Raw genomic sequence first — 22,724 nt, 5'->3', positions numbered from 1 at the left:
AAGATCCTCACTCAAGTATAAGCCAAGGGGGGCTTTTTCAGCATAAAAAATGTGCTGAAAAAGTTGGGTTATACTTGAGTATATACGGTATATTGAACTATTATATAGAGCCGAGCAATAACTAGTAAGATGTGTGAGAACACAAAATCAAGGGAACCATGCTGTTGTTGTGCTTGCAAGATTCTGTGTATATATAGTTTAATTCTAAGATAGACTGCAATAGAAGTACAGGGAAGGGGCAGGAAGCATTATCTCAGCAATACCTTGTTACTAGCAGAAAGCTTGTTACACAGCTTGAAGGTATTTGGATCAATAATAATAATAATAATGTAATAATAATTTATTATTTATATACCAGCCACTCTGGGTGGCTATAATAATAATAATAATTAATAATAATAATAACAATAATGTGATAAAACATCAAACATTAAAACTTCCCTAAACAGGGCTGCTTTCAGATGTCTTCTAAAAGTCAGATAGTTATTTATTTCCTTGACATTTGACGGGAGGGCGTTCCACAGGGCAGGTGCCACCACCAAGAAGGCCTGCTTCCCTGTAACCTCATTTCTCGCAGCGAGGGAACCGCCAGAAGTGTGGCCTTTGGATGGAGTCGCCACAAGAAGGCCCTTGGAGCTGAACCTCAGTGTCCGGGCAGAATGATGGGGGTGGAGATGCTCCTTCAGGTATTCTGGACCGAGGCCGTTTAGGGCTTTAAAGGTCAGCACCAACACTTTGAATTGTGCTTGGAAACGTACTGGGAGCCAATGCAGGTCTTTCAAGACCGGTGTGATGTGGTCCCGGCTGCTGCTCCCAGTCAGCAGTCTGGCTGCCGCACTTTGGATTGGTTGCAGTTTCCGAGTCACCTTCAAAGTGCGCACTGCAGTAGTCCAACACTGGAGAGCACATGGTGGAATTCCCCCCCTTCGAGTGACGCCTTAGTATTAAGCTGTTGGTGAGAAGTCCAGTGACGTCGCTGCAGAAGTCACTTACGTTACGAGTCCAGGCCACTCTGTCCGTGTTGTAGCCCATCATGTTCATGAGACAGGTAACAAATAAGTTCCACTCGGAGTAGTAACTTGGTCCACCTGGTGCGTTGTAGGCATTGTACCACCTGACGAGCATTTGCACGGCTACTTCTCTGGGCAGGATACACTTAATGCCTTGTAAACATCTTTTGACTGTTTAGGGTAAAGGGGTGAAGAAAGAACTGTTCAGATTACCGTTTGGTCATTGAGCTGCTCAATCCATTTCTGTGACTTGAAAGCCGTTTGCTTTTAACTGGCCCGGGGTGACTGAATTTTATAAAATTATGCATGGCATGGAGAAAAGCAGACAGAGAAAAGTTTTTTTCCTCTCTCTCTCGTAACATGGGAACTCATGGACATCAAAAAAGGACTTGCTTTGTGCCCCAGCCTACAGGAATCAGCTGTGAAACGATGGGGTTAATTTTGTTCTCTTGGTCCTGTTCTCCTAATCATGGCATAGAGACCTGGAAGTGATAAATGGTCAAGCAATTATGCTCTGAGTCCTATCCAAGTTAAGTCCACACTGCTTCAGTGCTTGGATTTTAATTTGCTGATTCTATGTCACTGGTGGTGAAGAAGAAGAAGAAGAGTTTGGATTTGATACCCCGCTTTATCACTACCCTGAGGAGTCTCAAAGCGGCTAACATTCTCCTTTCCCTTCCTCCCCCACAACAAACACTCTGTGAGGTGAGTGAAGCTGAGAGACTTCAGAGAAGTGTGACTGGCCCAAGGTCACCCAGCAGCTGCAGGTGGAGGAGCAGGGAAGCGAACCCGGTTCACCAGATTACGAGACTACCGCTCTTAACCACTACACCACACTGGTGAGACAAAGGGGGGGGAGCTCACAAGCAAGAACAAAAAATCGTATTATTATTCAATATCATACCTAATTCTGAAGTTGCAATTTCTGGGATGGTAATTCTGACCATGGAGCCACTACTGAGTTCCTGAGAGAAGAAAAACACCAACAACAGGTGAATTATCTAGCATACGCCATTCACATAAACCAAAGTGATCGGTTTAACATGATCAAGAGACCCATGGACAATCAAAAGCATGGTCCTTTTCTTTTGGCAAGAGACCCACAAAGGGAAGAATATAACAAAAGGTGGAAAGGAAAGATCCTTAACACCAGGGTCTAACTCTCTGCTGCTCATCAACAAGCAAACTGTGGTTTGGAGATCTAACAAATGATGAACCAGAAAGTTTATTTGTTAAACCCAGAACGAGAAAGAGAGAGACAAAGCTCATGAACACTGGGACTAAGTTTTAGATTAATGCATGGATGAGCAAGGATTTGAAATTGCATTTCCCAGAACCAAACCTTTCAACTACTGTGCCACACTGTGCCTCGACTGAGGTCAGCTAACTCTCTATCCACAGAACACTACTTACCAGAGTCACTCTGTTTTGGACAGGATCTCTCACAGAATGAATAAAAGTTGAAAGTTGCTGAAAAGTGCAATCATCAATGTAAGATGAATTTTGAAGTTTGGAAGAATCCCTCAGCTCTGGAACAGGGGACAACACTCCCTGCTTAAAAGGGGGGCAAATATTATAATCTTTTAGCACTATTCTCAACAGCCCAGATTCAGGATTAAACAAAGCAAATTTCCTTAGCAGGTTCAGAAAGATATGAATCGAGCTGTGATTACAGTTTCCTTACAATTTGTTTGTTTACAATATTTAAATACACCGAATACAGAAATAAATCACAATGGACAGAAACAATGGATTAACATTCACTGCTTTAAGATTGCAATTTTTAAAGACCTGGGAGAACAAAAAGGTCTTCATAAAACGAAAAGACCATAAAGAAAATAGCAAGCAAGTCTCTTTGGAGAGGGCAATCCACCGTCAGGGGGCCACCACTAAGCAGGTCCTCTTCCTAGTTGCTACAAGTCTCTTTTCCCTTGGCAAAGTCACCCAGAGCTGGGCTTCTGAAAAGCATCTCAAGGTTCAGGCAGGTATATGTGGGAGAAGGTGAGCTTTCGGCTACCTTTGTTGCCCACTCTAAAGGGCTATGAAGGTCAAAACTAGGATTTAGAATTGGGACTTCCAGGGCATGTGTCTGCAATCCGTGGTGTCTGAGCAGAATGCCAAGAACCACACTTTTCATTTAAAGCCTTCCACCTGACCCTTATGTGCCAGCTTTTGTGGGCCTCATTTCTCCCCAAAGAGCCCTCCCCACAAGTCCCCATTCTGTGTCCAAACACAAACAGGGCAATAGTGACAGTGATGATCTATATACCCACATAGGAAACAGCAGAGCCCCTCACCTCATCTAAGGGTCCAAGGTGCTTGTTCAAGGGCTTGGAAGGAGTATTGGCATTGTCCAGAGGGGTGCTGGGGCGAGGCATCTGATTGGACATCGTCAGTGACGGAGCTGGCAAACCAGGTATAAAAACCTTCCCTACCTTGTAATGGGCGAGAAATGAAGAAGCTAAGTAGAGTTCCAAGAGAGAGAGAGAGCTTTTAAAGTCCAAAGTGTTCCTAAAAAGACAAGCCTAGCAACAAATGCAATGCTAGCATTTAGTTGTAAGTAATAAATAACCACCTTTTGCCTCTAGCTGCTTCCCCCCACAGAAGGGAACAAAGTCCTTGGACTTTAAAAGGTTGCCAACCCTCAAACTAGAGCAGGGTTTCCCAAACTAGGGTCTCCAGCTGTTTTTTTGGACTACAACTCCCACCATCCCTAGCTTGCAGGACCAGTGGATGATGGGAATTGTAGTCCAGAAACAGCTGTTTGGGAAACCCTGAGCTAGAGGGAAAGTTTTTGAGGTTTCTTTGCTTGGTTTGCAACCGAGTAGCATATACATTTTATGAAATGAACACTATAAAACAAACACTTACCCGAACCACTCCGGTGTACAGGACTAAGTTTCCATTGCTTTCCAGAACCAGCATTGTGTCAATGCTCTGTAAAGGCCAAAAGAAAGAGAGTAAATTCATCCGCTGGCATTTGAACACATGCGATCAAGTGGCCTTAAGCCTGTCTGCACACTCTACATTTCACAGTCTCATACTTACTTCCACTGGAGCTGCATCCTTTGCCGGGATGTTGGTGACAGAGCCAAAGATCAACTGTGACATGTCGTTACTCTGTTGAAACTTTACACAGCTGAACACCAGGGGAGGAAAAAAGGAAACCTTATACAAAGAAATCTCTCCAGTATTATTTTTGCACTGCAGTTATCCAAAAAATATCATGGCTGCCAGTTGGGAAGGCTATTGATGCTTAACTTTTTGTATATAAATATGAATAAATGCTGTTGCTTGACTTGAAGCACCACGTTTAGAGAGGAACTCGGTTTCGTCATCAAACCCAAGCTTGGTCAAGGAAACTTTCTGATACAATATCCAAAATGGCAAGCCACGTTTTGTAACTGGACGATAAAGGAGAATAAAAAATGACAGTTGGTACTTTCTATGATTTTTGCATGTCTGAATAGACAAACCATCATTAGGGGGGGCTGCGTCACCTCTGGAGAGCCCTCCAGCACACAAATGGAAATGAGTAATAGGAAATGAAAACTGAGAAGCAGTCGGAACCAAGTGCTCGTGGTAAACAATTAACTGTGACTTATTATTTGCCATACTGCTTGTATGGCGAAATGCTTCTAAGCAGTTTATGCTACAAAATCAATTATAAAATTCCTACCTAATTAAAATACACAATAACAATTTCACCAGAGCATTAAAACATTGTAAATTAATACATACAAACCAGTTAAAAAGGCTGACAATTAAAACAGTTTAAAAACAGTTAAAGCATTAAGATCAGAAGTTCACGTTCAGGGGAAAGCTTGCCTAAACAAGAGCCAGGGGAATGCCAATACTGATGGGGCCTCTCGTATGTCTGTGATATTTCTCATTTACCATGATATGCGAATGAGTCCCCTTTCTGAATGCTAAAACTGGGATTTGAAATAATATTCAGCTCTCTTTTGGTTATGTTTCCAGTATTTTAGACAACAATTGGAGAAAGTCACATATCGAAATGCACTTACCGTAACTGTAGCTGGGACTCCACTAAGTAGCACAAAAACTTTTGCCCACAAAGGTCAGTCGTAATAAATACTTTGGAAGCTTGAGAATTCTTCTCTCTGTCAATATTCAAATAATCAAAAGAAGAATAAAGTTAAGCTTACTCAAATAAAGTTTACAAATTAAACTGTAGATTATTTTATGCTTCCCTAACAGAGCAATCCTAGGCGTAGGAAAATCTTCCCCGTTTTATTTCATCTCTGAATCCATTTTGCACAATCAGAGTTTTGCAGTCTGGGTGTGAGCTTTACTAAACCTTTCCTAACAGAGCAAACTAACTCTTCTAGCACAACTGAAAGAAATGGAATGCATCAAGAACAAAACAATAGGAAATACGATCAAGCACAGTAGTGTCACAGGGGTCTCCCCCAACAGCTCTTAATGAACCAGAGCTCCTAGAATACTTTCGGGAAACCCATGAATGCCCAAAATGATATATCACGCTGTTTTGAATGTACAGTGTGAATGTGGCCAACATCTATCGCGAATAGATTTGTGTCAATCTGAAATTTTTCTTTGGTTTATTACAGTAGATCATGGCAGAAGTATGATGCCTGAGTTTTGAGTTTCCTCTTCCCTCCTTGTTCCTTTTCCCTTGTGTGCTGTATTCTTATTAATTTGTTTGTTTGTTTATTATAATGTAAGCTTGTGGGTAGGGAATGTCTTGTTCTGATTTAATGTAAGCCACTGTGGGATACATTTTTGGCTGAAGAGCAGGGTACAAATACTCTAAAATAAATAAATAAAACGTTGACGTAACTTAAAATATGACATGGGATCCTCCGTTATGAATCTTGTTTGACCTTGGCAATAGCACGCCCACCCCGCGTGTGCTTTCGAGCAACTAACATACAGAAAGGCATTCCGCCTCTGGGAGCAGTGGCAGAACAGATCTCCCCAAATTTTTTCTTCTTACTTCAGAGCAGCCATTGGGGTGGGATGAGGCACTCCAATTTTTAACATTTCCGGGTGGATACCACGCTCGGCTTCTTAACTCTGCTTTTACTGGCGGACAGGCACGTCAGTTCAGACACATACTTGCAATGCTATTCTATCCTCCAAACCTTACAAACAATAAAACGCCCCACTCAAGAGAAAGCAGCCCCCTGCTGTTCAGACCCCTTGCTGAATAGATAGGATTATTCCAAACCTTGTGGTAGTGAAGGCCTCCGTCCATAGATGGTCTATGCAAAGCTCTGGAACAATGAGTTCCGTTTCCGGGGCGAAGAATGAGTCCATCGCACTGTTTGGAGAATGGCAGGCACTGTGTCTCCTGGGAGACTGTGCATGGTTGGAGAAGTTGAATCTCTGCACTCCTGAGAACGAATGCACCCCTAAGGCTGGGGAGTGAGATCGGCTGTGAAAAGAAAACCATTTCCCCCGGTGATGAGTTACACGCCCAACACCCCTTTTTTCCACCAGAAAGCCAAGGTGCTCACACTTCCAAGAGAGGAGGAGGTCTATGTTTTAATTCTCCACTTCAGATCTTCAACTATGAACTCATGGGCTTCTGGAAACTGGCTATCTTTCAGCAGGCACCAGGGTGTATGATATGGAGATTAAAAAAAATACTGGCCTCACTTTCCACACTGAGCAAGGGGATCCAAAAAGCTGTGTGGCAGCTTCCAACACAGTGTAAGAGACTGCAGCCTGGATGGAAAACTGATGACATCCTTAAGTTTGTACGGAACTGCTTGAAGATTGCACTTGGGGTGATGAGGAAGAGGAGCAGGCTCTTAGGATCCTGTTTAAGGACTATATAGTGGTACCTCGGGTTAAGTACTTAATTCGTTCCGTTCTTAACCTGAAACTGTTCTTAACCTGAAGCACCACTTTAGCTAATGGGGCCTCCTGCTGCTGCTGCGCCGCCGGAGCCCGATTTCTGTTCTTATCCTGAAGCAAAGTTCTTAACCTGAAGCACTATTTCTGGGTTAGCAGAGTGTGTAACCTGAAGCGTATGTAACCCGAGGTACCACTGTAATTAGAACTACAGGCAACAGGTTTTATTGGAATGTGTGAATGTGGCCGTGTAGCACTGCAAGAAGGAAGCAATAGGCCCCTAACACCAAGGAGCATACAATCTAAGCCTCCAGCAACCTCCAGATGTTTTGCATTACAACTCCCTACAGCCAGCACAGAAATATTTCTTAAGGTAATGTTCTTTGCAGCTGGGGCCAGGAATTGACAAGGCGATTAACGTTCCAAGGGGGCAGGGAACCTCTACAGCAGCGTTTCCAAAATGTGGAAACTGCAACGTCCCTATCACAGTTTCATAATGTAGGAAGAGTGAAAATGGGGGTTGTGTTCAACACAGCACTAAGGCAGGGTCCCATTAGAGCAAGGATTAGTGCTAGCAGAATGGGATTCTCCAAACCTCTCCTCCACCCAACTGCCCCCTAAATCTGCTCGAGGGATTCCCCCAAACTCTCCAGACCAGATTCGGGAAGGGTGCAGGGCGTGCATGGGCAAGTTCCATTGCACTCATACTAATCTTTGCATGAATAAGGCCAAGTTAGCTGAATACCACCTTAATTTGCCCCGGTGGGAGAGAAAGGTTGGTGACCCAACAAGATCTGAGAGGCTAAAATCTGCTAGGGAAGCTGAAGAGCAGCAAATGCATTTCAGCTTACGAAAGATATGATCCCAACACACGGGAGCTCGGCCTCCACAACCCTTTAAGGCTGGAATCTGAAGCTGCAACCACCCGCAGAAGATTTCAGTAAGCCAGGATTTGTAGCATGCATGGTTCCCCCGTATAGTTCTTTGCAAATCGACAACCAAAGCTTACCAGCCTACCTTAGAGCTGCCATGTTGGATATGGAGGGTGATCGGGAGTGAATGCTGGGGGACGATGCTGACCTGCTCTGACTGTGAATAGAGGAATAGTTCTGGAACGGGGAAGCCACGGGCGAGTCGCCCTTAGAGAGGCTCCGAAGGTGGACTGTGAAGGAGCTGCTGGCGGCCGCATTCTGAGGGGTCCCCACCTGCTCGGAGAATTTCAATACAGCGCTTTGCTCCTGCAGAGAAGAGCACAACAACAAAAATTGGCTTATGTTGTTCGAAACTGCATAGCTTTTACGTAACAGGATACCTTGAAGTACAGACCTAATTTTAAAACATAGAAACCTAGAATTGTAGGGTTGGAAGGGACTATGAGGAGCCCAACCCCCTGCAATGCGGGGAGATGCAACTGACCCATACAGGGATTGAACCTGCAACCTTGGTGTTACCAGCACCACGCTCTAAGCCACTGAGCTATCCAGGCTCAGTAACATGAAATGTATCCAAAGTTTAAGGGGCCAACTAAACAAGGAGAGGAGAGGTCCCGGATCATAAAAAAAACATAAGAAGAACCCTACTGGATCCAGCCAAAGGTCCATAAAACCCTTCTTCTTCTTCTTCTTCTTCTTCTTTGGTATCATTCATAGCTGAGTAAGATTGTTTTCCATGAAAACAGGCTTAACAGTAAGTCTGTAAGTGACTGTGGAGGCCAATTCTGGATCCACATGTCCTTCCACAGTGGGGACATAGGTTTCCAGGCGAGATTTGATCATGGCGACAGTTTGCCAAGCATGCCTTCCTCTTAGCACGCTTCTCCCTTTCATCCTGAGTTTGAGTGTTTTCAAAGCCTTTGGTAAAGGCTGTTCTCCAACTGGAGCGCTCACAGGCCAGTGTTTCCCAGTTACAGTATTGGTGTTTATACTACATTTTTAAATATTTGCCTTGAGAAAGTCTTTAAACCTCTTTTGTTGGCCACCAGCATTACACTTTCCATTTTAAAGTTCGGAATAGAGCAGTTGCTTTGGAAGACGATAATCGGGCATCCGCACGACACGACCAGTCCAACGAAGTTGATGTTGAAGAATCTGGTGATCTTTGCTTCCCTATAACCCAGCACCCTGCTCTCAAAGTGGGCAAACAGATGTCTATGGGAAGCCTCCATGCAGGACCTGAGTGCCACAACTTATGATTTTGAGCAACTACATACAGAGGTATCCCACCTGTGACAACAGTGGCAGCACAGATCCCCCCAGGTTTTTCTCCTTTCTTCGGAGCAGTCATTGGGGTGGGACGAGGTATTGGAAGTGGATCAAGGCAGCAGAGCCTGCTAGTTTTTAACATTTCCACATGGATCCTGCGCTTGGGTCCTTACCTCTGCTTTTACTCGACGAAGCGCCCAGATGGTATGCACACTCTGAGTGGCATCGTACGTCATTAGGATGGAAGGCTCAGCGTTGAGGAAAACAATTCTCATCGAATAGTCAGCAACGTACTGTACTCTGGCAGAGCCAAACAAACCTGCTAAGCGGGAGAAAAGTCAGGTTAGCCACTGTCAGGGAACTGACATCGGAGCCAGAAGTGGAGGCAGGGCTCCCAAGCGATGCCGGAGAAGGGCCAAGCAGGGAGAGAGGGGACTCATCAGCTGGGGAAGGAATTCAGCGTAACACCAGGGATAAAGGGGGGCGGATGGGGGAATCGGAGAGACGGCTCCAGGACTCTTCGCTGGAGACCAGCGGGGAGAGCACAGGTCCTCCGCTACCCACACCCACCCTGCGCAGAAGACTTCCGCGCAAGGAAAGTAGGCGTAGACTTGGCGTCAAAGAACGTCTTTGCTGGAAGAAGTTCAAGAAACGCCCACTGACGGATTCTGCTAGTGACTGAACAGCCACGAAGTGAAGGGCTGTCCAGCCAGGAAAAGGTTTAACCAGGCTACCTAGCCAGGAGTGGCGGCAACTTACGCACGAGCAACCCCATATAACCATTACAGCCACCTAAGAAAAAAGGCCGGGCAGGAGACATAGTTCAAAAACAACATGTGCACACTATCGCAAACATTGGCAACATGCAGAAGGCAGGAGTGTGGTGGTGCAGAACTAATGTGGGGCCTTGTGGGGCTGTAGTAATATGCCTTTGCTTGGGTTATTTTCAGCTGTGGAGACTTATCTGTCTATTTCAACATTTAAAAAACCCCTATCAAGGTACAGTAAGTCACCTGCATTTTAGAGGATGAGAAACAAGTCCCAATAATATATTAACGAAATGAATGGGCACATCTCAGCAGAAGGCTAATTACAAAAACCTCCTCCTGGCATTCTCAATATGGATTATTTTAAAATTTAGAGGGCAGAATTAACCTCTTGCATTTAATCACAACTACATTTTCCTGAGATGTTCACAAGCTCAGCACTGTAAGATAGTTGCATATACATTGTATTGTAACCTTTAAAAAATGGTATAAAAGGGTAGTTTATAAATATAATCAATGTCTTTTGTCCTGACCCCTTGGAAAGTATGAAAGTATTTCTCCTGTGTGTGCTTGTTAGGGGTACACCCCCCTTTTAATTTTCTAATTCTACTACCATTAATGCAACAGAGAGTTGAAATGTCTTTCACTAAGATAAACTCTCAAAGGTTTCTTTTTGGATTTTGGTCTCCTCAATCAATCACATTACAGTCCTTGCAAATACTATAATTGAGGCCTCTGGAGAAAGAGGAAGTGCCAGGATTTCCCCTGTACTTTAATCTATTTCCACGACCTGCTAAATTTTATAACTAATACTGTATTTTTCGTCCCATAGGACGCACCTACTTTTTTGGGGGCGGGAAATAAAGGAAAACTTTTTTTCCTTTATTTCCCCCCCAAAACCAGGTCGGGGAACAGTGGGATGGCGGCGCTGCGCCTCCCCGCTGTCCCCCGAGCTTGTGGGGCTGGCCGATGTCTGTCCGGTGCGTGGAGTGCTCTGCTTCAGGGGCCATGCGCGCCGGGCGGCAGGCTGCTATCCGCAGTGTGGGGAGCCCTGCGGGGAACTCCTGCTGGGCTCCCCACGCTGCAGGTGTCTGTCCGGCACGCGGGGTGCTTTGCTTCAAGGTGCCCCGCCCGCAGGGCGCGCAAGGCTTGCGGACACCTGCGCGAAGCACGGGGCGTCCTCCAAAGGGCGCCCCGTGCTCCGCGCTGCCACCCGCAAGCCGTGCACGCCCAGGGGGAGTTCCCCCCGGGCACGCAAGGCTTGCCGACACCTGCGTGAAGCATGGGGCATCCTCCAAAGGCTTGCGGATAGCTTCCTGGAGAGCAAGAGGTGTCGGTGCGCACCGACGCCTCTCGCTCTCCAGGCTTCAGCGCAAGCCTGCATTCACCCCATGCGACGCATACACATTTCCCCTTCATTTTTGGAGGGAAAAAGTGCGTCCTATAGGGCGAAAAATACGGTAATTAGTGCCCAGGTTGGTTTGCTTTTTTCCTCCTCTCTCCTAATCCCTTTACCTCTTGTGCCTTGACTTTTTGATTGTAAGACTTAGAAAGATTTTTGCTGCTCTGCGAGCTTGGTTCTCCGAAATAGCAGAGCAAAAAATGCTCAATTGATGAAGCAATTATTGTTCCAAATTCCTAAATGTCACCAAAAGCAGGGACCAGCAAAACGTTAGTCAAGCATCTCCGAATACTGCTCAGCTGGACTTGTTTTTCCTCCTTGTTTTTAAGAATTACATATTTTACCTGCTGACTTACAAACCATTGGTGTTATTTCATCTAACGGATGCAGCATGCTGAACATGGTGGGCAAAGGTTCTCTGAAAAGAAAATGGGGCAAAATATTAAGCACTGCAGGCAAAACGGAGAGCAGCAACTAAAGGCTGCACTCCTAACCTGATTTACCTGGGAGTAAGCGCCACTGAATTAAATGGTGCTTACTTCTGCGTAGACATGGTTAGGATCACAGTCTTAACTCAGTACATCGTCCTAAATGTATCATGAAATGGTAAATAACAGGTTTGAATATAACAGCAGACTGTAGCTTGGCAAACCAGGAAGTGTCCCCTGAAGCTGGGAACATAAGGGGAGGCAGGAAGGAGACACGTTCATTCCCAGTCCTCCAAACCACAACTTGGAAGATCAGAGAATATGACAGCCTGTATGTGTGGACTTTAATAAGTTAGGATCACATTCAGAAATCGTTTTTAAGTTGGTTTATGCTTTTAATTTATTTATAATTTGAAACTTTGAAATGTATCCCCCAAAAAGCAAGATAGGTAAATAAGCAAAGTGTGTGACATTATATCTCAGAATATACAGAACAGAACAGCCCTACTAATATTATGTTGTGCTTTGCACTCTTCGAACTGATACAGGTTACAATTCCAGGATGAGGCACGGCATCGTCACAAAAAACCTGGTTCTTGCAGATATTCATGCTGTCCAAATACCTGCGTATGCTTCTGGGGCTTTTCTGTTAAGTGACTGACACATCTGTATGTACTTTAAATTAATACTAATCTGCTGCAAAGATGCCTGCGTGTTTTTCAAGTCAGTTTATTTTCAAAGGGACACTTAGCACAACTTGGAAAATTCAGAAGTTAAAATCAGATTAAAAGGAAAATCTCATGAGATTTTTATCCACTCTGCTAGCTAAGGAATTATCCTGCCAAGAGACATGCCAAGGAATGAAGTTAAAGAGCCACAGAATGTGTGGGCCATCACATTTACTAAGGACACTGGACCAGCTTCTTACCATACAGTCAAGAATCAATAAAGTCTAATTACCTGGGTGGGCTAAGAGGCACTTCGTGCGAAGAACTGCTACGTTCAAACAGCAAGCCATATTTTGTTGGCCAGACATTGGCTACCTATATATATATAAAAGTTATATTTTTAAAAACATTATTCACATGTTTATAGCCGTGATATTTGAAAGCTTCTGATATTCAGCTAGCTGGCAAATAATGTCAAGGCTTTAGGTACCAGGACACAAATGATTTCTGCTTTGTTTATAACATGGGTGGGGAACCAAAGGTCAAATACAGCCCTCCAGGTCTCTCTCTCTCCCATGGGACTGTCCCCAAGCCGCCCCCCACCCCACAACCCATGCCCTTCACCAGTCCTGCTTTTCCCCCTTCTTTTTTGCCTGGCTGGAATAGGTCCTTGAACTCGGATAATGCTTCTTACTGCCCTGCAAGGATGTCAAGAGCAGGTGTCGGGGGAAAGTCAGCAATAAACTCACACGACTTCTGTTAAATTAAGTCTTTATTCAAAGAAATAAGACAGCTCAGAAGGCCAAGCTTAATAAGCACAGCAACTCTTCCCGATTTCTGAATTTGGTTTTCACATAAGCTTACCTGAAAGGGCAAAGAAGCAATGTGATCCTTTCCTTCAATGCTGTGGATATTTATGCAAGAGCTCTGTAATATACAGATACACTTTTCTACTACTTCGGTGCTATCTGAAATTGGGGAACAAATAAGCATAATTTAATAATCTTCCATTCAGCTACCCTTCTCCCAAAACCAGACTGCATTTCATACACTCGGTTTTGGGGAAACTATAGCATATTGCAACAAATGGTGCCTTTCAAGTTGGATCATTTATTACTGTTGTTTTTCATGTTTACGCCTGCAAGCAGATTTTAAACAACTCGTGAGGAGAGAAAAGTGAGGCATACGTATTTCCAGACTTCAAATGAAGCCTCATAAAAATAAAACATACCTTCCGTTTTGTCAGATTTATCCTTGGGTATAGAGAAATCACACCACAATGCCTGAAACAAAATAAAAATATTCAGCAGGAAGAGTAAACCAGGTCTGGCTATCGGAAAGCTCATTATTTGAAATCTCAGTTATCTGAACACAAAGAATTATACCCAAACCTCACTACACGAACAGCTGATTCAGATATCTGAACAGCCAGAGTTTGCCCACGTCTTCATTTGCGTTTTGCCGGTCAGGGGCAGCCATTTCAGGCAGAAACCGCTTGCATTTACTATTTGTAAACTCCATCTGCAAGTGCCTATGCTTATTTTATTTCATTTACTTCCTTCAATGTATAGCCAGACCTTCCTCTTTTAATTATCCAAAGGTGGGTTACAATAAATACATAACACATCTGAGTCAGGACAACAAAAACATTTTTAAAAAAAAGTAAGAAAAGAATTATTTCCGCAAATATATTACTACACCAGGCAATACTGGCAAAATGACACAATCCACACACCAGAGCATTTCCTGTGACTTTTCACCTAAGTCACAATCTCCATTCATTTTTCATTCTCCTACCCTGCCTTACTCCTGACGGGATTCAGAAAATATTTTATAATCCTAACTATACTAATGAGTATGCAATAAAAATGCTCCTCTCTGCCCCCATCATATTCTCTCCTCATCCAAGTAGTGCTGGGAGAGACTCCTGCCTGAAACCCTGAAGAGCTGCTGCCAGTCAGAGCAGACAATATTGAGGCAGATGGAAGGCTGCTTCCTATGTTGCTGCTTGCTTATATAAAAAGACCACACAACCCAAACTCCTGCATATCTGACTGGTCGTCTGCGCCACTGATCTGTTAGTTTCTGTTTGCCACTGTGCAGCTGCTTAGAGTCACACGGCTGTTTACATTCCTGGGCTTCCAGGCTGTTGGAAGTCTCACAGGAGACGAGAGACGGATGTGATGTTAGTGGTTTCCTGTTCCTTTGTTCCTTTCAGTTGCTTTCTGCTTTCATAGAGAGAGGATGTATTTTTCTTTGCTGTCTGCGTAGCGAGAAATAAAACTCTTTAGCCATGTAGCCACAAATCTCATCACTTCCCTGTGCTGGAAACTCTGCTGAAGGGGAATGTGCCTGAGGCCTCATCAAAGGCTCAGGTCATTAATTAACGTTGGAGGATAAGCTTTATCAGCTTGGTCAAATGGAGATTCCGACAAGATCCCCCACAAGGCTTTCTCCTAAGCAAGTGCAAGGATAATTCTGGCCTCGGTTTCATATGCAACTTGCAGCTAAACAAGCTAAACCATGCCAGTTTCCATACCTGCAAAACAGGGCTGTCCACCGTAAACGCTTTGTAAACTGCAGAAGCTTGGCTTTTACTCCCTCTGCTCCAAATGACCATATTGCCGGCCACGTAAAGCTCTTCATCGTACTCGACTTCTTCGCCAACATCACTAATGCCCTTCCTTAGCTGCCAACTTTCCTGAAGGGGGGGAGATGAATAAGAAATACTAGCAAATGCTGCGTATTATGCTTATGGGTGTGATTATTTTTCAAAGACTAGTAGGGAACAGAGAATGGTCCTAGCTAGTTGTAGTTACATTAAGCCGATCTTGCCCTGATCAGTAAAAGTTGAACACATTTCAATTTGCTTGGCCAGAAGGAGCACCAAAGTGATTTAAAGGGAAATTCTGGAACACTCTAGGTGGCTTCCAACAAAATATTAAAATACAATAGTCTATTAAACATTAAAAGCTTCCCTAACAGGGCTGTCTTCAGATGTCTTCTAAAAGTCTGGTAGTCGTTTTTCTCTTTGACATCTGGTGGGAGGGCGTTCCACAGGGCGGGTGCCACAACCAAGAAGACCCTCTGCCTGGTTCCCTGCAACTTGGCTTAGTATAATGTGTCCTTTTATTTAAAATGCATCTCTGGGTTATTTGTGGGGCATAGGAATTCATTCATTCTTCTTCTTCTTTTCCCCCAAAATATAGTCTGGTCCTCCACAAGGTCTGAGGGACAGTGGACCGGCCCCCTGCTGAAAAAGTTTGCTGACCCCTGACCTATCTGTTCATGTTATTAATATTCCTTGAGTATTCACTCATCAATAAAATATCAAAATGTGTACCACCTATTCCTATGACTTAGAAACTATTTTAACAGACCGTTGTATTTTCCCTTCACGTCTTTTCCTCTTCCCTTCCTCACTGGCTGATCATTTTGATTCAGAACCATAGAACTGGAAGGGACCATCTAGTCCAACCCCCTGCAATGTAGGAATCTTTTGCCCAACCTGGAACTCAAACCCACAACCCTGAGATTAAGAGCCTCATTTTCAAACCAACAGAGCTATTCCAACAGCACACTGGCACATAGGCTTTGTCTGGTTTAAATGCTGGCGCCAAAGGCAACTCTACCTTGTGTTTCTCATGGATCGTAACTTCCTGAAGGGATCCCACCAAACCAGCCGCTCCATCCGACGACCAAAGTTCCGAGGCTGGTTGCAGCTGCCGAAGTTGCAGGTTCAGCGCATTCGGGTGGTGCTTGCAGTGGTCACGGCCAAAAGGGACAAACTCCTGCAAATCCCCTGCTGCAATCATCATTACCCTCTCTTCATAGATGTTCGACATGAGTTCCAAATATCAACATTATTTCTGAAGAAAGAGCCAATACAGAAACAGAGGTGGTTTCAAGTGTGACTTTTTCAGCATGCACAATGCTTCAACTCTCCCTTATTCATTTGGCTGCCCTCATTTATCATTATCATCACCAGTGCTTCTTTGGTTTAAAAAATAAATAAAGGTTCTGGTACTCATATTGTGATAGAAGCGCCCTGTATACCTGAAGAAGTGTCTCCACCCTCATCGTTCAGCCCAGACATCCAAATCGGCCCTTTTATTGCACTGAAAATTATCAACCTACACTGAAACTGGAGCAAGCTTTTATAATGGAAGTGCACTGACTGGTGACAGATGCTGTCTATTAAAGGAGTATCTTATGGTTGACAGAGTAACCAACTGCACAGTCCTAACCATGTATTCTTAGAAATAAATCCTACGGACTTCAATAAGCTCACTCCTAAGCAACTGAGGTTAGGAGTGCAGCCTAAGTTAAGCACTGACTCCAAGCATATGTTCTAGGTTACACATTCCTCATAGAATTGTAGAGTTGCAGGAAGCACAACTGACGCTTACATCACAGGCGGCTATCCAACCTCTGCTTAAAAACTTCCAAGGAAGAGGATCCTTGGAATAACACACCACTTTGTGTCTATCTTGTCCTTTGGACATATGATGAATGGGCAACATAAAAAAAAGAATAATCTTGTGGTTATTTTGGGAACCCAACTCAACAACGTTCACAGCTCAATCCTCTTATGTGTTTACAACTGGAAGTCCAACTGAGCTCAAAAGCACTTAACTCCCAAGGCAGGCTTTGGTGCTTCTTATGCTTTTTACAAATAAAATAGGGTTGTTGCTGCCGTTTGCAATCCCAAAAAGCTTGACACTTGTGCCTCCCCCCTTCCATACATCCTGCTTGAGGAGTCCCGGCAAGACAACTGGAAACTCCAATCGGACAAGGAAGAAAACACAGGTCACTGGGGTGCTTTTCTCTACCAAAGAGATTGCTTTTTTATTGTTATGCATTTTTTTGGGTATGCATTTTTTTATAGTGTGAAACACACACACACAGCTTGCAATCTCAAGATGAAGGGCGGTATAAAAACTGAATGATAATAAAAGCAATAGCAATAACAACCACAATATATCCAATATTTAAATTATTATTGTAACTATTATTATTGTTATTATTATTATTATTACTAGGACAGGGACAAATCACCCTGCCCTCCTCCGGGATCGATGAGCCGGGCGAGGCTGCAACCCCGCACACCTCTTTGCCCGGGAGGAGAGCCATGCCAGCCCGGCGGCTTCCTCACGCGCGCAGAGCACGCGCCGCGAGCGCGGGGCGGGGATGCAGATGCGCGCGCGATACGGAGCCCCGATTCCGCGCCGAAGGAAGCGAGCCGCGGGAAGGGATGGGTAACGGGTCCGAGGGAGGCTGGGAGGCAGGAGAGGCTGGGCTGGGGGGGGGGGGCAACAACTAGCTGACGAACCTGAGTGACACAGGAAAGCGCGGTCGGCTGCGGGCCTGGGCTCCAGCGGCTCCTCCCGGTGTCTCTTGCCTGGGTAGCGGCGGGCGGGCGGGCGGCGCGGTCTCCCTCCGAATTTCTCTCAGACGGGCGCCGCCATCTTGGGACTCCCATCACCGCCCGCGCGGCAGGCCGAGGGCGGGGCTAGCGCGGGGGACGCCGCAAACTGGCCCGGGGGAGAAGCGCGGGAGTGGGGGGCGGGCGGGTTGGGGGTGTTCGGGGTTAGGGGCTTCCCCCAGCTGCTAGGGCAGCAAAGAGAGGGCAGGGCAGGGCAACAGTCCCTGGAGAGGGCACGAGGACCAGTGACTAAATAAAAATAATTAAAAAATAAAAAATTGTCCAGCATCTTAAAAAGCAGAGACATCACCTTGCCACCAAAGGTCCGTATACTCAAAGCTATGGTTTTCCCAGTAGTGATGTATGGAAGTGAGAGCTGGACCATAAAGAAGGCTGATCGCGGAAGAATTGATGCTTTTGAATTATGGTGCTGGAGGAGACTCTTGAGAGTCCCATGGACTGCAAGAAGATCAAACCGATCCATTCTGAAGGAAATCAGCCCTGAGTGCTCACTGAAAGGACAGATCATGAAGCTGAGGCTCCAATACGTTGGCCACCTCATGAGAAGAGTAGACTCCCTGGAAAAGACCCTGATGTTGGGAAAGATGGAGGGCACAAGGAGAAGGGGACAACAGAGGACGAGATGGTTGGACAGTGTTCTCGAAGCTACAAACATGAGTTTGACCAAACTGCGGGAGGCAGTGGAAGACAGGAGTGCCTGGCGTTCTCTGGTCCATGGGGTCACGAAGAGTCGGACACGACTAAACGACTAAACAACAACAACAACCTTGTAGAGAAGAGTGCATGCACACAAAAGCTTATACCAGAACAAACTTACTTGGTCTGTAAGGTGCTACTGGACAATTTATTTATTTTTTTATTTCAACTGCGTCAGACCAACACAGCTACCTTCCTGAATCTAGGGACTAGATTCTTGGCTTCTTGCTGCTATCAGATGAGCTTCATCAGATCAGCTGTGCAAAACAATGTAAAGTGGGGTGGGGGGAGAGAATAGGGATCAAAGCAACTAGGAACAGCCAGGAATTTGTATTGGGGTAGTTTTACAGATTGCATGGTGTGCATTTCAGTGGTCTCTCTGCACACAGCCCATAAGCCTGTGCTTGATGAGTGTAGCCTAGATATTGCACAAACAAAGGGAACGGAGAGAACTTAGCTGCAATTTCTATGGCATTAAGAGGGAGGGGGTCACACACGCGCACACACCATAGCTGCCAACTTTCAGATTTGCAAATAAGGGATCAGCAGCCTCACCTATCCCGGGGACAGTCTACGGGATATCTAACAATCCGGGGAAGCAGCGGGAAACGGCGCTGGAATAAGGGAATTTCCCGCAAAAAAGGGAAGGTTGACAGCTATGGCACACACACTCCTGCCCAACCACCGTTTCTCAGTCCTACTATGCTGATTCAGCAGTGTCTCTCACAGCAAATGTAACTGACCCATAGGACTCTAGGAACTGCAAACAGTTATATGTGCCTTTGTTGTCCACAAAAAAAATTCAGTATAAAAACAATTTAAAAAAAAGAAAAACGGTGCTGGCAACTGGGACAATACACTGGCACCTAGTGGTTAAGATGGCTATACTATTACAGTATATGCACACGTAACTTGCTAGTATCGCTGAAACTCAGTGGACCTTACTTCAAAGTAGCCGCATAAATAGTATAGGGCTGCTCCACACATGCAGGTGGTCAAGTCCCGAGGTAGTGGCATAAACTGTACCACTTAAGGTTTCAGGATGCATATCACTTATTTAATAAAAAAATAAACACAGCTCCTTTAGGAGGAAAGGTCTCCATGTTATGGATACTGCAAGATGTGAAGCCAAGGGAAATTAACCTTGCCAATAGTTCTTGCTATTATTTCTTATCCTAGTGAGGCCATAAGATCTTCTCCATATAGTTCCTCATTTGAGAAAGGAAAACTCAGTACATATTCAAAGGTATTTTTATTATGTCACATGCTGCCCTGTTGAGTCCTGGAATTGAGAGCAAGGCCTGGAATTGAGAGCAAGGCCTGGAATTGAGAACAAGGCCCAGGGCTATGTTCTGTGGAGTTCTGGCCCAAAGTGAACCAGCTGCAAGCCCAGTGACGCAAACACACTGAGGTGTGAAGGTGGCAGAAGTTTGCCCGAGAGCTGAAAGATGATGTAATGGCTGGCTGCAGCCCTAAATATAATACTTACTCCACGGAAACTGGAGAACCTTCCTTCCAAGTAACAGCCTAATTCTATGCAGAATTAGGTACACAGATTTCAGTTGTCATTATCTGTGCCTAAAACATCATTGGACCAGGCAGAAAAAGGGTTTTGAGTTCGGCTTGTAAATACAACCGAGCTAGAGAATAAGAGGGGCTTGAATGGTGACAGGGTTCAGCATTCCTGGGCACCTACTGAGCCTCATATCCCAGTAGAGGGCCCACTGCCAATCCCTGGAGCATCTCCTTGCTGTTGCTACCTGTTCAGTTGCCCTCACCAAGCAAGCCAAAAGGTGAGAGGAGCAGCAGCCTCAGCCTGGAGGTGGTCTGGTTGAGCCCAGAGGGCTTTGGGGAACCACAACAGCCATTGAGGCTAGTGGAGCCACCCTTTCCTCACTCTTCGGAGTAACTGATCTGTGTTGTGTGATCTTGAGAACTAGCCACCATCACAAGCCTGGGCATGATGGCACCAAACTAATGGCAATTACCATGCAGATGCTGTAGTCACATCTCAGTGCCAAATGTGCCCTCAAATATGTGCTGAGATAGCACTGCCTGATCCAATGAGCTTAATTGCTCACACATCAGCTCGTAGGATCAGCCTGATAGAAGTCTTTCCCCCCATTTGAAACAAAGTACTGTAGAGTTCTCTCCTTGCTTTCAATAGCACATGTTGCTAACTTGAACAGTGGTTGTCTTGGTGTTCCAGTAAATGGCTAACAAGCACACGTCTCGAATTTCAACATACCCTGGAACCAAGTTCTCATTATTTTCCTGGACACTTATTAGTCCAAGTTACTTTCACCAAGTGGAATACAAAAGCCACAATTATGCAAGCGTTTAATAAGGCTCAGCTGTGTAAAACCCCTCTTTGTGGTGACAAGTCCCTGGAGTGGACCCAGCAAGTTAATTATGCCAAGCAATGTCCGTTGTAGTTTGTGAATGGGACTCTGGCTTCTCATTGAGAACGTAGGGGCGGAATCTATTCAGGTGCTCAGCCCTAGTGAACAATACGTTCTGTGACTGTGCTCAAAATATAGTCATTGTTTTGCTGATTTTTTTTTTTAAAGTACCCTGCTCCCCTTTCCAATGCTCCCAACTTACACAAATATAAATACCACATTCACATTAATTAAATGAGAACTGAGTATTCCACTTTTTGGGAATGGGAAGTTTGCATCACATGTTACTGAAATCCAAGAATAAAATGTCACTCCTTTCTTTCTACACCCAAAGCTTTGTTGCTTAGCCAAATAACGTCACCAGTTATCCAGATATTACAAAAAAGTAATGGAATATACAAATCAGCATATAATTAAAATGTAACCTAACACAATCCATTGCAATATCCAATATCTTGTTAATAATATAGCAGAAAATATTATATAGTACTATATATTACAGAAATGGGTTTTTTTAAGTCCTCGTGAAAATCCATCAGCATTTGGGTGTGAATTTCGGCTAATGTACACAAGTTTGTATGCAAATGTGCCTAATATATACATTTTTTGCAAAGCAATTTCCCCTAATAAAAGGGTTTTTTTGTATGGCATTTTCACTAATACATGCATTTAAGGAACTCTTTACATAACTTGGTTGGAGAACTGCCCTGCAAGATGCAGAGAAGCGCAGATTTTGAAGCGTGGCTGTATTTTGATGCTCAGATTGATTCAGAAAGTGTGATTCAAGTAGATTCACCTTTAAATGTAAACTGAATCCCCCCTCCCAAAAAAAAAAAATCCTTAGCAGAAAAGCACACTTAGTGACTGCTCTTCAGCAATGGAATTTTCATCCCTGGAGCCTGGCTAGTCCAATGTTGTTATCTAATCACCAGACTGTTAATCTCTTCTCAGGAAGGCAACTCATTTCACTTTGATGCATTGCTTTTAATTAAACTCTGGTGCCAACAGATGCAGACTTTAAGGAGCATATCCGCTCTTTGAACAGCCACATGTTGAAAATAAGTGATGAAGTAAAGACAAGCCAACTGTATCTCCAGTTGGTGGCAGTAGGTGTCAAGCAAACATTTTTTTAAAATTTCAGAAGTGATTACAATAGTGCAGTCTCACATTGCAGGAGCTGCGCAGGAGTAACTCTTAAAAATAAAACCCCAGCTTCCAACAGAACTCTTTGTTAACCTGAGCCTTGAAATGCAAGTCTTTTTAGAGGACTCCCAATCTGGCCATACAGATTAGTAAATCTGTACAGTTTCTTCCTTGGCAGAGAAGTTGACATTAAAGGGATTCCCTGAAGATTCTAGTATAAGCAGGATTTTGCTGTTGAGGATGGTTTGTAAGCCACTGGATTCAAGCAAAAGCCAAGACAACAATATTTGCAAAAAGAACTTCTTTGCTGAAATAGGGCCATCTGAACATCACTATCCAGCAGCCCTTCTGACCTTGAGGCAATTTAACTTTGTTAAATTGGAAATATTAATTTACGTTGTTGCAATTTTGCTTGTTTGCCTTATGACAGAATTGTTTTTAGTTGTCCTGCTCATATGATTTTTTATTTTATTTTTGGCAATTTCTGTATATTGTTTCTCTGTGTTTAATTTTATTACTTGGTTCCGCACTCTGGGATTGAAAACATTTGATGAAGAGTGGGCTATACATGCTGTAAACAAACCAAAAGAAAAAGAAAAGAAGAACCAGCATCTTGGCTGCAGGCCTTCCTCCCTAACCATACATCTGTAGAAATTTAAAATTAGTAAAGACAGGAGGAGTTGTGCCCCACAGGAACACAGCAAAACTAAGAATTCT

At 44.3% G+C, this 22,724-nt stretch overlaps 1 protein-coding gene across 8 annotated transcripts in view; it reads right to left on the bottom strand.

Moving 5' to 3' along the window:
* ANAPC1 (anaphase promoting complex subunit 1) overlaps positions 1 to 17,831 on the bottom strand; it is a 58,394-nt gene extending 40,563 nt beyond the window's left edge. Inside the window, exons 1-17 of one of the 8 annotated variants that reach the window (XM_083732979.1) lie at positions 17,653 to 17,831; positions 15,953 to 16,189; positions 14,860 to 15,021; positions 13,552 to 13,603; positions 13,185 to 13,288; positions 12,613 to 12,695; positions 11,569 to 11,642; positions 9,229 to 9,377; positions 7,872 to 8,092; positions 6,226 to 6,432; positions 5,039 to 5,134; positions 4,059 to 4,149; positions 3,882 to 3,947; positions 3,308 to 3,445; positions 2,424 to 2,564; positions 1,915 to 1,975; positions 994 to 1,181 (exon numbers count right to left, since the gene is read on the bottom strand). In XM_083732979.1, coding sequence (XP_083589105.1) covers positions 994 to 1,181; positions 1,915 to 1,975; positions 2,424 to 2,564; positions 3,308 to 3,445; positions 3,882 to 3,947; positions 4,059 to 4,149; positions 5,039 to 5,134; positions 6,226 to 6,432; positions 7,872 to 8,092; positions 9,229 to 9,377; positions 11,569 to 11,642; positions 12,613 to 12,695; positions 13,185 to 13,288; positions 13,552 to 13,603; positions 14,860 to 15,021; positions 15,953 to 16,165 — 2,046 coding nt within the window. In that variant the 5' untranslated portion in view covers positions 16,166 to 16,189; positions 17,653 to 17,831. The remainder of the gene's footprint in view (positions 1 to 993; positions 1,182 to 1,914; positions 1,976 to 2,423; positions 2,565 to 3,307; positions 3,446 to 3,881; positions 3,948 to 4,058; positions 4,150 to 5,038; positions 5,135 to 6,225; positions 6,433 to 7,871; positions 8,093 to 9,228; positions 9,378 to 11,568; positions 11,643 to 12,612; positions 12,696 to 13,184; positions 13,289 to 13,551; positions 13,604 to 14,859; positions 15,022 to 15,952; positions 16,190 to 17,652) is intronic. The other 7 variants (XM_083732980.1, XM_083732981.1, XM_083732982.1 and 4 more) reach the window with 7 other exon arrangements.
* Positions 17,832 to 22,724: the final 4,893 nt, after the last annotated feature.

The sequence above is a fragment of the Podarcis gaigeae genome, assembly GCF_964106915.1.
Source record: "Podarcis gaigeae genome assembly, chromosome: 3".
NCBI classification, from domain to species: domain Eukaryota; kingdom Metazoa; phylum Chordata; class Lepidosauria; order Squamata; family Lacertidae; genus Podarcis; species Podarcis gaigeae.
Note: the sequence above shows the minus strand (reverse complement) of the source record. Positions and strands in the feature narration are given on the sequence as shown.